Below are 15,726 nucleotides of genomic sequence, written 5' to 3'. Positions count from 1 at the left end.
ATATTAAGAGGGGTGGCATGAAAACAGGGGAGAACCTGCTGGAGCGCAAACAAGCACCGCTTCCCTGCCACAGCCGCCGCAGCACGCTCTCAGGATGAAATTATCTGGTGGTGCGTTTCTTACATCCTCTTCGCAGACACCCCGCGGTCACACGACTCCGATGCCGCGTAAGATAACAGCAGCTGCTCCAGGTTTAGACTTTATTTACTGTTTTCCCGTCAGCTCAGCACAGGGAGCCGGGAGCACTGGGGGGAAGCTACGGTTTGCAGGAGCAAAGGATGAGTGGTGGAAAATACCAGAAGGGAAGAGTTCTCCAGAGCCTGGGGCGGGCTTTGGAGATATTCGCAGCTCCCGCGTTCTGCAGGAGCCCTGGAACGAAGCTGAAGGCAGGAGGAAGAGGTGAAAAATCCCTACAATTAACTGAATAGTTGTCACCCTACTGAAAAGACATCGGCCTGGCTATGGCTTTGAACGAGCTGGGAAAGGAACAGCTCGCCTGCGGTCAGCCCTGAAACAGGACTGGAAATCTCTGCGGTTTAAAAGAAAATTGAAATCCTTGACATCTTTTCAGGCCGCATCCCCAAACGTGAAGCATCATCTCATCCCCACGGGGGAAATCCTGGCCTCCAGGAAGCGACAGCAAAATCCAAGGGCAGCAGGATTCTGCTCAGGACACGGTTCAAAAGGAGATGTGTGCACAGAACTCTTCATTTCCCACATTCCTCTTCAGTGATTCAGATTTAACTGCCTTTAAAAATAAAACACTCTCCTGAGTCTCTTTTCCTTTCAGGGACCATAAGATAAGACCATAGAGGATGCCTGAGTCATGCTCTTAATTCCAGCCAAAGGGGGAAAATCCATCTTTTAAGGGAATCGCTGCTTTTTCCACATCTCTTACCCAGACGAACCAGTTCGGGGCCGTTTTTCCAGCAGTGCCAGCGCTACCACCGGGACACGGTTGGCTCACACCGACTGCTAATGCCTCCCCGAGAGAGGAGGGAACACTTGTGTGCATTACCAGAGCTACTAGCGGAGACCCATGCTGCAAGTTAGAAGAAAAAAAAATGATCAAAAACCCAAATGAAACCCTGAAGGGCTCAGAAACAGGTTGCAACACCAGGGCCCGGTTTTTCACCGTGAACGCACCCTAGCTCTTCTGTTAATGGAAGTATTCGTAGTGGATAAATTAAGCATGGCTCTGAAGCGTTCGCAGGACCGGGACGCGCGCGGCTTACAGTCCGTCGCTTTCCCATCACAGCGTCAGGGGGTTCTGGGGAAGCTCTGTTTGCCGGGCTCACACGGAAGCAACGCTCAGATGAAGACGGTGGAGTCCTCTCTCAATTCAGCTCTGCTCCAGCGCAGGTCAGCATCGCCCCAACTTCACCAAAGCCACAGGGGCTGCACGTGTGCAGCGCTGCCCAAATCCACAGGCTCTACCCAAATTCCCAAGTCCCTTGGGGCTCTGCGTCGTACAATTAAAACGGAGATTGCATGAAAACAAGAAGCACAAGGCGTTCGGATGGGGACATAAATAAATAGCTAAAATGAAAGGGAAGTCAAACATAAGACAGCAATCCTTCATCGCTGCGACCTGGAATCAAATGCTGAGATCCATCAGAGCACAGTGCCCGATTCTGCAGAGCAGTTCCTATCAGAGGAAGGCGAAGTTCCTCAGCACCCCACTGCATCAGGCATTGAACGAAGAAATGCCACAAAAATAAAATAAATTAAAAAAATTAGTTTTTTTCTTCCAACCACCCTTTTAAAAAGAATAAACCCCTAAAACATGCCCTAAAATAATTAGCTTAAAAATTCCTACAAAACTAAAGCAACTTATTCTGAATGGGAAGAGGGGCAGAGGAACTCGGACTCTCCCAGAATTGCCCATGTTTCTGTTTGCACCAGTTTGGGGGCTGCTCCCACGCTCACACGCACGTAGCCTTACACCCAGTAACTCCAATGGGGCTATTAATACTTGTAACGAGTGAGTGTAAGCATCCGCGGGACGAAGGCCACAGTCAGGGACCCGCCTGGCCGAAGGAGCTGCTGGCACTCACACTTTCCGGTCAGACTTTGGAGATCCTTGGAAATACTTTTTTTTTTTTTTCTCTTCAAACACACCCCGTAAAAATGAGCGTGGCAGGTTTGCAATGAACGGTTCCTTTCTTTCAGCCTCTAGAACCCGCAGGTCCTGCGTACAGCTCAGCTTTTAAAGATACTAAGAAAATTAATTGCCAATTAGAGCAACATCCATGAGATCATCATCTTCCTCCCCGATCAAAAACTCCGGGCTGGCCCGGGACGGTCGCTCAGCCGAAAGGATCGCACTGCTCGTCATGGAGAGAGACTGGTCAGCCGAAATCGGGGACTTGGACCAGCTCTCCGGCTTCATGCTGTGAGATTTCTTCTTGTCTCTGTCTTTATCTCGATCCCGATCTCTGTCCCGGTCTTTGTCTTTCACTTTTTTCTTCTCTTTTTTGTGCTTCTTGTGTTTTTCTGAGCTATATTCGGGCAAAGGCCTAATGCCATCGTCAGAGCTGGGGCTGTTCTGATAGGATTTCTCCGCTATGGAAGAGCCCGACTCACTCTCACTGTCGATGTTTTGGGGAGTGTAGGCTGGTGACTTACTGTGGCTGGGAGAGCAGCGTTCGTGTTTGGGGGTAGATCCACTGATTAGAGGGGACCCGTAGCTTTTGGAAGAAGCCATCTGAGGCCTTAGGCTATCCCCACCTCCTTCCCCAGGTTTCTGCAAGGTTACTTTGGCTTTAATGCTAGGGGAACCACCATCGTGTTTGCTGATGATAATTTTGGCCACTCCAGTGCTTCCAACATTTTTGGAATCTGAAGTCTTCTTGGAAGAGTCGACAGATCCTCCAGAAACAGAGACTTTAGATTTCTCTTTGTCACTCTTCTCACGTTTGCCCTGGAACTCACCCCCAGACATATTGTGTTTGGAGGACATAGTATGGCTTGAGGAATTGGAACTTGGCCCCATTTGTCCATCCATTGGGTCGTCTCCACCAGGCCCACTAGTGACAACCCCGTGCTTAAGTTTGTCTATGACTGCAGTCAGAGATGGCTTCTTGTTTCTGCTTGGAGACTTGCCTTTGGAACTTCCATGCTGGTTTTGAGATGAAGACATGGAAGACCCACTAGATGAAAAGGAAGATGAAGATGCCGTCGAAGAATTTGATGAAGGAGGTGGTTTCTGTGACATGGACCCAGAGGATCCCATTCCTGAAGACGATTTCATACTTGAGCTTGATCCGGTCCCAGACATATGGGAGCCTCCAGAACCCGAACTGATAGGCGACTTTGCTTTAGATGATGGGGGAGTACCTGGGACAGGTTTCATGGGAGAAGCAAGCTTCTCAGATCCCCCTGAGGGTCTAGAATGAGATGGAGAGATGTTTGGTTTACTCATGGAAGGGTTCATAAGTGAGGACGGCTTTCCTTGAGGTTTCATCTTGGTACTTCCAGAACCGCTGCTGAGGCCGTGTTTGGTGATGGGGGAGGATCCAGGCTTTCCCACCGACTGAGCGGAGCTTTTGGACTGACCTGAACTTGAGCCGCCTTGGCTTGAGTAGAGGCTGCTGCTCATCTTTGAGCCAGAAGACCCTTCTGATTTGCTGCTTTTAATTTTGCCTGAGGTTGAAGAGGAGGAAGAAGAGGAGGAGGAGGAAGAATGGCTATGATGGCTTTTGCTGCTGGAGGAGGTGACAGAGCCACTACTTGTATACTGGCCATGTGAAGATGGTTTGCCAACAGTCACTGTTCCTTTTGGGATCTGAATAGTTATTTTTGGAATAGGAGGAGTAGCTACACCGGGAGGAGTCTGAGATCTGCCCGAGCTCCCCGGAGATTTGGACCCACCTGTGCTTGCTGGTGGCGTGAAAGGCCTGTTTGCTGAGCTGTGGGATGGAGACTTCCCATCTGTCTCCTGTTTTTTCCGCTTTGGAAGCTTCTCTTTACTTTTACCATCGCTGGATGGCGTCCGGCTGCGCTTCCCTGGCTTCCCGTCTATCCCGGGACCTGCCATGTTACTTCCAGAACCATTGCCTTCCTTTACCCGTTTCTGAGACTTTTCTTTTCCTAAATCCCCTGTATTCAGTAAAGGGCTCTGACCTCCACTGTGATGCTCCATGATGTCAGAGGACCCCAGTGCTTTGCTTGCAGCTGCAATAATACTAAAATCTACCGTATCGGACTGGTTGCTCCCCTTAAATTTATTTTCCCCCCCATCACCCCCCAAGACTTGCACCCCCAAACTAGTGATAGCCTGGGATGCATAGCCCTTGAAATCATCAGTGTCTCCACTCTGACTACTCTCATCAAAGTACTCCTCCCCAAAACCACTTTGACTCTGACTGTTGAGCAAGTCAGGATTGAAATCTACTCCATCCGGAAAAAAATGGTTTGAAGAATCACTGTTGGGGCTCACGGCAGCGTCTGCTATCAGGTCTGCTGGATCTGTGTATGGGTTCTCACTATTGTTCGTCTGAAAAACATCTGGGTCAAAGAGGGCACTTTGTGAATGTCCTGAACTAGAAGAGTCTCTTACTGGAGTACCAATGGGTGGACAGTCCTCATTAGTGGTGGGTAGCTTGGAAGCCTCCTCTGCTATATCCGAAAGGATATCAGTAACATCGGCTCCAATGCTGTCCGAACTAGAAAGTCGAACCATTCTCTGAATACTGGGCTGTGAGTGAGGTATAGGCTGCGGGTATGTAGTAGGAGGAGTGCTGCACTGGCTGGGTGCTGGAGTAATGTGAGGGGTGTCCAGGGTATCTGCAGTCATGTTGACATCAAAAATGGGATTCTGGGAGTCAACATCCATTGAAAAGAGCTCCCTCTGGAAATCATCCTCAGTCTGATGCTTGGGCTTGTCGGCCGGCACGCGGGATTTTTTTTTCTTTTGCTTATTCCCCCCAGGGCCCATTTCCATTCTGGGGGAGCCAGAGGAAGAGTTCTGCCTTTCGAGAGGGCTGCTCCCATACAGAGTGGAGAAATCCTGAGGGGGATTCTCTTTAAGAAGGTTCATGAGCATGGGGTGGTTCTTGGTGTTGCTTGCTGGTGAGGATACTGGTGGTGGTGTGTGATGGGGAGGGGTTGGACTTGAGCCAATGGTAGACCCCACATTCCCTGTGATCTGCAACAAACTAGTGAGAATAGGGTTCTGAGATACTTTGCTGAAGTCCTCCCCATGGCCCACCGAGTCATGCCTCTCTTTCATGCTTATGCTCATGTTAAACAAAGTAGTGATGGGCCCCCCAGGAAAAGTGTTTGTTGGGGTAGTGGTACCACTCATTGGGTTGCTGCCCGTGGTCATGCCATACCCTGGGCTGCTGGCTGGGGGAAGATTTTTCTTCACCATATCTTCTACTGTCTCTGCAATGAGGGACAAGGCTGGTGTGTCTGCTTGAATCGTTTCTGCTTTTCTACGAATTGCTCTCATGGTGACAGGAATGGACATACATCTGCAAGACACAAGACAAAGGGCTTAGCATGCATTTTGCTGCCCTACAGCATCACTGAAGATGTTTTAAGAACTTCACCCGACATAAAGCAAGCAGTAAGGCTCTTGGGCACAGGAGAGCAACAGGTCCGGGCACTGTAAATGCCCTGCTGTTCTGCTTGTATTCACGCTTATCCCATCACACTTATCTAGCCATGAGACAACTGTGCCTTTATGCATGGCCCTGCAATCACAAAGGAAGAATTAATCAATCAATTAACTAATAACTAATAGCTGACAGATCATGATCTTGTAGCTAAAGCACAGGATGCAATCTGGGCTGTTGCTCTGATTCTGCCAGAAAACACCTTTGCCTAAGCTTGGCAAACCTAATTTCCTGCAACCCTGTAAAAACCAATGACAATGCCACATTCTACTCAAGGACGACAAGCCTATAACCTTCTGAAAGAAAAAAATTGCTATTCTCACTGAAGAGGTCTGTGTCATGCACTGTTAACACTGCTGTGTTCTGAATGGCGGCTGGGGTGGAGGAACCTTGATAAAAGGTCTGTGTAAACGACAAACTGCGGGGGAGCTCTTCCACACTTCACAAGACTTAGGAAGGAACCAACTGCAGGAGAAGGCATAAATAGGTAGGCACCTCGGATATGCACCCAAAAATAAGTAGCTATGGTTCAGCATCTGGAATGGAATTTTCCATAGGGCTCCAAGCTTTCCTCTCTTCTAAACAACCACTATCAAAACTCCCCCACAGACAGAACAGCTCCAAAACCACCAGGATAAATATGAGCTAGACACAGAATTCATCTACACGATTTGGAGTGCATGGTGGCACAGAAAAATCCAGCTTACCTTTGAACAACTTTGGCAATGAAATCATCTGTACAGATAAGAGCATCGGACAGCCCTTTGTACAGCTTACAGTTCACATGAGTAGAGTCTTGCACATCCATTACCACTAAAAGAGAGAAGGCATTTGGAAGTGATCAAAATCCTGCTTAGAGTGGAAGAAAACCCTGCCTTCCTTCCCATCAACACGCTCATGCTTTTACTGAGTCCACTTACCACACACCAGGGAGTCATTCACAGGATGCTGAAAGGATACACTAAAACAGGAATCAGAGAGAGGACAAACTTCAAACTGCAGGATCCCGGGAGAATCTGAAAGACATGGCAACTGTTAAATTAGGGAACATGGGGGATGAACCAGAGGCACCATCTCAATACCCACACATAGAAGGAAAAAAATAAAAGGGAAAATAGGAAAGCAGCATGGGCCTCACTTCTTATTCCTACACCTTGAAAAATCCCCCAGGGTTTCTTACTATCCATGCATTATATTCCACTTGATGTGGTACCCACCTTCTTTTAAAACTGTTCGCTTGACGCAGCTGCCAATCAGTGTGTTGTACGCCACCTGATGTCTGATCAAATTGAGGATGAGAGGAACCCGGCCAGGGTGCTGGAAGGCGATTTTACTAATCAGAGTTCCTTGAAGGCTTCTTCCATCTGGGAGAGGAGCATCTTTGTTCAGAAAGTAACAGTGCTGCTGTCCTGGAAGAGCCTGACAAACAATTTCTGCTTTACTCCAACTACTGCTGGGTACAAGGCAATACAGACATCTAGGAAGGCAAGAGCAGGCCCCAGATCCAAGTGACACCAAGCCACCTTTCTGGCTGAAAATGACAAACACCACAGACACTTTTCTTCCAATCTGAACACACAAAACATGAGTTGGGCTCCTCAGAAGTAGTACTGCCAAATTGTCCCCACTGAAACAGCTTCATACAGTATGGCATCCCTTCTGAGGGAAAAGAGAAATCCTCTGAAGTTAACAGGAGATCTGTCATCGACAAATTGAAGAACTAGGATTTCTCCCAAAGTGATGTGATTCATTCAGCCACACATTACAGTCCGAACAAGAGGAAGGGGCAGTCCCGTACCTCTGCTGTCATTCCTGCAGCTGCACTTCAACAGCAATGGATTTCTCATTACCTAATTTTCCTAATTACTGTGGACATGTCTGTATCCGAGCTCTAACGCTTGGACAGCAAAATTCTTGCCTGTGGGTAAATGCTGTACCAATTTCATTTATCCTACTTGAAAGACACCTGAAACACATTAAAAACCCCAAACTGCTCACCTACAAGTATAACACCCTGGTTGTAACAACATACTTACTGCATAGAAGCGCATATTGTGGTTTAAAGTCAGAGGATCAGCCTCCTTGGATAATTCAAACTGTGTGATCAACTCATACAAGGGTACAAATGTTGGCGGCGTGTCGAACAGCGGAATACCTGAGGGAAGAAGATGGCACAGAATGATAGCACCTGGGAGCCAGTAAGAGATGGTGGGTCAGAGAAGGCGTTAACATCTAGTAAAAGAAACTTATCCAGGTTTTACTGGAAATAGCACAAAACCTTGAGTAACTTTTCTGGCACACTTTAAAAATGGGCAGCAGTTTATTAATAAAAACCTAGGGAGTATCTGTCTGACAGATCTGCAACCCACCTGTGCAGCCCTGAAGTTTCTGAATGAAAGCTCGAGACACTGGAATGGGACGTGGGAATTTCAGGAAGAAACAAGCTGGTAAATCCACACTGTTGGCACTGGTGATTGACGAGAAAGACGGCGTCCTGAAATATTGGGTTAATACAAGATTTTATTAGATGCAGGGCATGACTCCGGCTTCTGCTGGGAGCACCAGACATCCAATTTACTGTTTGCTCAAATACAAGCACGTTATCACACCTTCTTAAAAAATTAAGACACTCCTCAAAAGCACATCACATGTCTGAAATACGTATTTCTTGCCTTAAAGACAGCGCATAAGTGCTTTATATAATGCTATGACATCATGCAGTCATCTCCCCACTGTGACTGCACGAGAGGACCGAGTGTTGAATTTGCACGTGAAGAAGGGCTCCGGGAAGGGCCTGGCAGACGTGGCCTTTGCTTACCCTTTGCTGTCAACTGGATGAGAGCCCATAATCAGTGGTGCAATTGGAAGTTTGTACATAGTCATGGTTCCTTCAACTGTTACTGACACATTCATACCCAAAGACCGAGGAACTGCAAGAGGAAGCAAGAAAAAAAAACCCAACGTAAGCCGATGAAAAAAGCCAATGTGAGCTTTATGAATTAAATATCACTATGGTGGAAATATCTTACTTCCCCAGCAAGGCACGGTTTTCAGCGTTCACCTTTATCACTAAATGGACTACAGCCAAACTAATTACACTACCTAATGCTCTATATTTTCTCTTGCAAGGTAGATCAATTGCATAATTCTTAAAATATATTCCAAATACATTTGAAGTTTGTAGTATGCTCTTTACAAAGCAAAACAAATAAAGATTTTGGACAATTTCACCTTCTTCTTTCCCAAGACAAGCCTCAATTTTAATTGGTGTTTGGTTTTGTCATTTTAGCAAGAGACAAATGTCCATGCACGTGCATAAAATATAATCTTCCACTAAGATGGCAGGGACACTAGTATTTCCACAATAAAATAAATCCCACATTAGCGACAACATGCAAAAAGGCTCTGTCTGCAGACCGTCACCCCGTCACCCTTGATAGCAGTCCAGTTCAAACTCCAGAGCAGCCACGCGGTTTGAGAAGATGGCCAACTGAGGCAGCATTTACACGTGGGCTTATGAAACTCGTGTCCTCTGCAAGTCAACCTATGATTTTCCTGTATTACAGGGTGACAGCAGAGGGGAGCTAGACTGTTGGAATTCTGCTTTCTTCTCTCCTTCAAGCAGCAGCAGCCCACAGTAGCTTCTAAAGCTGACCTACCATTGTTCTCATGCAAAATAACGGGGGCTCCAGTGCCATCTTCAAACAAATCATAAGGCGAGACATAATACTTGAGATTCATCAGGAGACCTGTGGGGAGAGAAGCTTTTGAACAGGCATCCTGACGATACAAATTAGCCCGATCATTATTAACCCCTGTAACCACACAATGTTCGCACTGTAACACAGCACACACTGTGCAGAGCTGCAAGTGCATCTTGAAAGAGCTGTTCTCTGACACAGAATTGACCATCTGCCATAAAACTACCGTGTGTGGCTTTGTAAAGAAAAGCTGGCTTTCTGCATCATGTGGGACTTAGAAATACTCAACCACCTTGTCCCTCTTTCAGTTTGATTAGCATTTTCCACTACTGCCACCAGTTAATGTGAAACTAACGTCCATGAAGGGGACCCTGAACAAAGTAATTTTTATTCTTTTCTTTTTTTTTAAGTGTTAATCAAAGATACCTCCGCTCCTGGGGGTGAGATAGCCAACACTGCCATGAAGAATCTTGTCGAGGGGATTTGCATTGGTGGCTTGCCTGCAAGAGAGGCAATCACAGGTCTGTAACAAGCCAGAGCCATATTTGAAGCCAAAATTCACGTGCTGACGGCAGTGATTTTAGCTCAATATATACAGTTCTCAGTCACACAGAGGTACTGATCTTAATCTTCAAACTGTAATAGGCAAAACAAAAGCTACTTTACAGCATGGATGGTTTATCCACTGAATCCACAGCAGTGAAAGATGGCCAAATGTTTCTTGATTTCTTACCGTAATACACACGACCGCTAATCCATCTAGTTACAAACTTTTTTTTTTGCCTTTTAGACTTTCAACTGAATTCTGCAGTTAAAAATGAATTGCTCAGAAAATTCTGAGCATTTTTCATATATATATATGCATACACTTATACATTTCATATACACATATACATTTCATATATATATATATATATGCATATATATATATGCATACACCATTTCCCTGCTGCCACAGGCCTTCTATAGCCTCAGCATTGTAATTCTTAGCAATAATGCCAGACTGTAAAGGCACTGATGAGACACTTTCTGGATACTCAATACTTGGCATGATCCGAATCAGCCAACATGACGCAGCATTATTAAGAAAAAAAAAACCAACAACAAAACCCAACAAACTGTATAGATGTCCTTACCAATACATCCCCGCCATTTTTGAGAGATCCAGCTCTAGGGACTGCAGAGCTAAGTACATTTTAGTTTTAAGTTTGCTGGGGAAAAAAACCAAACGTAATATAAGTGAAATTGAAAGGAACTGTGCAATGAAATCCAACTCGCAGAACTGCTGGCTGATACGCTGCAGTACTTGCCATCAGATTGAGCATTTAGAAATTATAACTTTTCATTCTGCATTCCCACTTCACATTAAAACCTCCTACCCACTGCGTGCACATGCAAGCCGTGGTGATGAAGTCAGTAGGATCACACACAATGCAAATTAAAGCACAGAACTAAAGGCTTGTGGGTTTGTTTAATTTTATGTATGTGGATGTAAATAAATATATCCCAGACTTACTTGTCTCCTGGCAACTTATACAGGTTCACAAGTCCCCTTAGATGCTTTGAAAATTCATCAAAATTTTTCTCTCTGAAAAGAAGAGGGAGAAAAAGTTAACATGTATTCAAATTTGTAACAGAAAATGTTTTGTTTTAAAAAGTTTTATTAATACAGACACTAAGTTACTTAAGAAAAGACATTTGCTACATGAAAGCTACGAAAGGTGTTCTTTAAATGATCCAGCTTTAATGATTCTGAGGAACGTTGTGTTGTGGCTTCCAAGATACAACGTACAGCAGTCAGAATCAGAAGTATCTGAACCAAAGCCAGAAAATGCCCTGGAGGAGCAGAGAGACTTTGTGGGGAAGGAACAGGTATGAAACGTTTTGCATTTCCAGACATAAAATAGCATCAGATCAATACTGCAAAGAGAAGCCTGTCAGAAAATGCAACAAACAACTCTTGCTGCTCACCTTAGATGTTGCACCAATTCTGGACAACTCTGAAAAGGAAAGAACATACAACGATATCAATGTCGAATGCAGCAATTTCAGTCTTTGTGCAGCACAGCAACTGTAAAATATTAGCACAGTAAAATTTCTGAGCGCCCATTTTTCTCGAGAAGCAACACACTGCTCACAACTACACATTGCTACAGTTCTAGTTCTGCTTGTCAATCCCCTCCAGGACAAATTCAAGCAACGCTCTTTCCTCTTAAACAACTAATTTGAAATAAACTTTTAAAATTGTGAAGCCTTAGGTTGAAAACCTGTGATTTTATCTAGAGATACTAAAAAAGGTCCGTTTTCAGAAGAGTGGCTAGGCCAATGTAAATAGCAGGTTCAAACTCTCACACGTGCAGAAGGGAAGTAAAGCCATTTTCCTTCAGCATTTCACATTTTAGTATTTTCCATTCACAGATCTAAGTTTTACAAGATTAATTTCCCTATTCTTCCTCCAGAAATAAAATTCTCAGAAACACAGTGATAACTTCCTCAAATAATTTCGCCGGTTACAAAACCACTCAGAGAAAAAGAGCGACCATCAGTAAAACGGTCCTTGCACACGTATGCTACATCGATCAGATCAACCCACAAGAACAGAGTTCTCCGTGGAGGCTTTTCCTTTCCTCTACAACAAGCAGCAAAGGTGTAATGCTAGGTCGAGCGGAACATTAAATATAATCCATTTCCTCCACTCAAACAAAACGGGGCCAAATGACAGTTCCAAAAACACAAAGGCGTTACCCTCATCTTTGTCAGTAATACATACCACGGGGTTTTCTCCATGGTGAGCCACCTTGACATCACACAGCAGCCCTGTAGGATCTAACTGGACTTCCACATAGAACATGTCTGAAGTGATGTAACATTCAGTGCCATTTGCACTAAGGTGAGATCCAAGGCTTACATACAAAACAAAACAAAAATTACTATGAGATGCACACAAAAACCAATCAAACCAGCAGTGAGATTATGATGTGTACAGATAAACAGGAAAGCCTTTGCCATAAAACAAAGGAGAAGACCTACCCGTTTTGTCTAGCTATAGACTCTAAGCGATCCGTCATGGCAGGCAGAGAAGATACTAGATGGAGAGAGCAAAAAGGTAGGCTTAGTGAAATGATTCAACGTTTCCCCAGGAGTAAGACACCAGCATTAAAAGCAATCTCAACTAGTTACTTCCTCCCACATCTGCTCACACCTTCACAACTATATACATTATCTGTACTCAAAATACAGGCAGAACAATTTGCATAGAGAAAACCAGACGTTCTCAGCACTGCAAAGACAGAATGGATTTTCTTCCGCAAACGGAATTCAGGTATGGGCATTTACAATAAAAGTAACACAGCCAATCTTGACTGGTACTGACTGGCACTGAGATAAACGTGCTTATGCAAACGTGAGCACTCGTGCACTAGGAACACAGTGAAACGTGCTAACAATAACTGTGGTTGCTGTTATGATTTGGAACATTTCCATAGCACATCACTGTCAGGCAGTTCATGAAGCGCGTGCACAGAACGTACCAACCTTTTAATGCCTTCTGCAAAGTCTCCAAACAGCTCACCAGATGTTGGTGCCCCCCCGAGTTCATCACAACTCGCTTTTCCTTAGTCAGAAAGAAGAAAAACGTCCTTTTTGTATATCACTCAGTAAGAGGGAATTATTGCAAGTTTTGTTCAGTCAAGTGAGGTTTATTTAGGTAATTAAAAGCAGATTAGATTTCATCCCAAAATTACTTCCTCATTTTGATTCCTGTAGGAGAACAGCATCCATTTTGGAAGCAGCTAACAAAGGCAGGTCTGAAATTGATTTATTTTCTTTTAAGCAACTTGCTCATCTGGAAGAACAGACTGTAGCAACTTTTTAATAGGTATAAACTAAGAATTATACCAGAGACTACAGAGGAATAATGAGACAGGTCAACTTTCAACATCACAGTATATGCAGAAGCCTTTGATGTAGCTTTCCCCTGCCTCCTGCTCCTCCCTCCACCCCCCCCAATATTTCAAACCCATGTTTGACTAAGCCAACACCGAGTTTTGAATATCACTGAACAGGGAGCAAATTGTTTTATAAAACGCAACATCCTGAAACAGCAAGTGGCAGAATGGTTTGGGCTTCTCAGCACTGGCTGAAACCACAAGTTTGACCCTTTTCCTGGCGCTGAGCTGACAGCTGCCCCACATCAATTAGGCTGTAGATGGGAAGCCTGGAATTAGGGAAGGCAAAGGCACGCCAGACAGAAAGGGTACGGACATCACTCCCTCCCCTGCATGCCGCAGGGTTTGAGAACTGACATGCCTCAACCACACTGGTCCAGGAGGAAGTCGAGGTTTGAACAAAATGTAAAGCACTTTGAAGAGATCTAACAGACCAACAACAAAATTATTACTAAAGAAACTTCAGAAGCCCTCCTGCTGAGATGCCAACAATTCTCACCATGACTTGACGGACTAACTTCACGGTTTCTGTCCAAGGTCTGTTTTGGTTGTATTTTGCATGGAGTCTTTCTAAGAGGGTACTCATCTTATTCAGCTTCTCCGTTTCTGTAAGACAGAAGAATATTCAGAACAGAGAATGAGCCAACATTTGAAATTTTACAAATAAAAAAGCTTGGCAGTTGTAACAAAAATACTTTCCACCTTTAAGCTAAACATGATTTTAAAAAACTAACTTACTGCTGATTTACTGCTGCGATCTACACCTTAAGGTTAAGTAAGTGTTAAGGCTATATCACAAGCTGTCAAAACCTCAAGGACCAGAAAATGCCTACAGGCCTGTTGGGAAAAGCCCAGCTCCTATTCTGCTCAGACTCTGAATGATGTTGCCCCAGCAGGTTAAGTTCCAGCATGACAGGAATATATTGGGACACTGTTTGAAGATACGACAACATGGTCAAAAGATGAAGCTTCCCTGGGACAAGAAATGGAGGGCGTAGAAAACATTGTGTTAAAGAAGCGAGATCAAGCTTCATCTCCTGGATTCCCCTTCACTGTTCTCTCTTCCAACTCTCCAACTTCTTGTACAGTAAGGATCTTCACAGACCCTTCCATCACCAAAAACCCCAACCAAATCAGTCCGATTGCCAGTTGTCACAAAGTCTCTGAAAAGACACACTCCTACCTCACGCTAGCTTGAAACGCGAGGGCTGATGTCTCCACAGTGCTGTTCTAGAGCCAGGGCACGGCTCCACACACCGTGAGACAACGAAGCAGTGGGCGACTAGGGGAGTCACGGATCTCTGCCAACCTGGACCCTACTCAGCCTTTACAAAACACCTCCCGTACCCTACAAACTCCTATCTACTCCCTGCAGTTCCACAAGCTCATTTCTGTGTACTTTAGAAAGTTCCACTGTTATGAATAATACCTCTCTAATGAGAAAAAAGGAGGGACACAGGATCACTAAGCAAAAACCTAGTGTTGGACAGTTTAGCTAAAAAAGCTCCAAGATTAAACGGTTCATTTTTTCCCTACTCCCTAGTTGGGAACAAAAAGAATGCAGATTTCAAGAGTACTGTAATTCTATCTTTTTTCTTGCCGGGAGACAGCTTTTTCTAGACTTGCATTTGTCAAAAAACTCCAGCGGACATCACTGCCAAAACAAACCCTGTCCCTGGCAGGAGCAGGTCCAGGGCAAACGCACGTTTGTGACATTTTAACTGCCGCGGCATGCAACCCTGGAAGCCCACGCCTGCAAAGTTTCAAGTGTTTGTTTTCATTAGTGACGCATGTTGATGCTGACACGGTTAAATCCAAGCGTAGGAACTAACTAAACGTTTGCTAGGCGTTTTCAGATGCTTTATACCTCTCAGCTACAGCAGAATCAGAGAAGGGTTGAGGCTGCAGGGGACCTCTGGAAGCCACCTGCCCCAAGCAAGTTGTCCAGGGCCATGTACGGATGGCACCTGTACTTCTCCAGGGATGGAGACTCTCCCACCTCTCTGGACACCCTGTGCCAGCTCTCGGGCACCTTCACAGCGAAAAAGTGTTTCCTGACGCTCCGGTGGAGCCTCCCGCCTTTCAGCTTGTGCTCTACGGCCCCCGCTCCGCTCCTGACAGGAGCCGGGCTCCCTCTGCTTCACACTCTCCCTCCCGCTATTTACGAACAGTGGTTAAGATCCCGTTAAGAACAGGGACAGGGAGACTCCTGCCAGATTTCAGCGAAGTTAGAGCCACACCAGGATATTCGCCTTTATTTCCTTCAAAAATAGAACCACCCCGCAGCCAGCACCAACACCCAGAGGCCCGACCCGGGGAAGAAAGTCCCGGCGCCGGAGAAAACCCGGCACGGGCGGCATCCTGTCCCTCCCGGCGGCGAAGACACCTCAGCCCCAGCCCGACCCTGAGCCGCGCCGGTGCCTCGGGAACGCTGAGGGCCCCCCCCGTCCCCTCACA

At 45.5% G+C, this 15,726-nt stretch overlaps 1 protein-coding gene across 1 annotated transcript; it reads right to left on the bottom strand.

Moving 5' to 3' along the window:
- Positions 1-1,988: 1,988 nt before the first annotated feature.
- MED1 (mediator complex subunit 1) lies at positions 1,989-13,855 on the bottom strand. The gene is made up of 16 exons (XM_009894534.1): positions 13,769-13,855; positions 12,857-12,935; positions 12,353-12,407; positions 12,093-12,225; positions 11,294-11,322; positions 10,839-10,910; positions 10,459-10,533; positions 9,749-9,822; positions 9,281-9,370; positions 8,440-8,551; positions 7,991-8,115; positions 7,658-7,776; positions 6,839-7,040; positions 6,542-6,637; positions 6,329-6,434; positions 1,989-5,477 (listed from the first exon to the last, which is right to left on the bottom strand). The coding sequence occupies exons 1-16, from the start codon at positions 13,853-13,855 to the stop codon at positions 2,228-2,230; spliced, it is 4,704 nt and encodes a 1,567-aa protein (XP_009892836.1). The 3' UTR covers positions 1,989-2,227.
- Positions 13,856-15,726: the final 1,871 nt, after the last annotated feature.

This window comes from Charadrius vociferus, unplaced genomic scaffold (assembly GCF_000708025.1).
Source record: "Charadrius vociferus isolate BGI_N301 unplaced genomic scaffold, ASM70802v2 scaffold3060, whole genome shotgun sequence".
NCBI classification, from domain to species: domain Eukaryota; kingdom Metazoa; phylum Chordata; class Aves; order Charadriiformes; family Charadriidae; genus Charadrius; species Charadrius vociferus.
The sequence above is the reverse complement of the archived record's forward strand: the minus strand, read 5'-3'. Positions and strand labels throughout refer to the sequence as shown.

Bases quoted from the DNA above. Each gene is read 5' to 3' on its own strand.
- MED1 (XM_009894534.1), bottom strand. From the start codon at position 13,855: ATGAGTACCCTCTTAGAAAGACTCCATGCAAAATACAACCAAAACAGA. The intron at 12,936-13,768 runs GTGAGAATTGTT...TTTCTGACTAAG, and splicing joins AGTTAGTCCGTCAAGTCATG to GAAAAGCGAGTTGTGATGAA. The intron at 6,435-6,541 runs GTAAGTGGACTC...TCTCTCTTTTAG, and splicing joins GAATGACTCCCTGGTGTGTG to TGGTAATGGATGTGCAAGAC.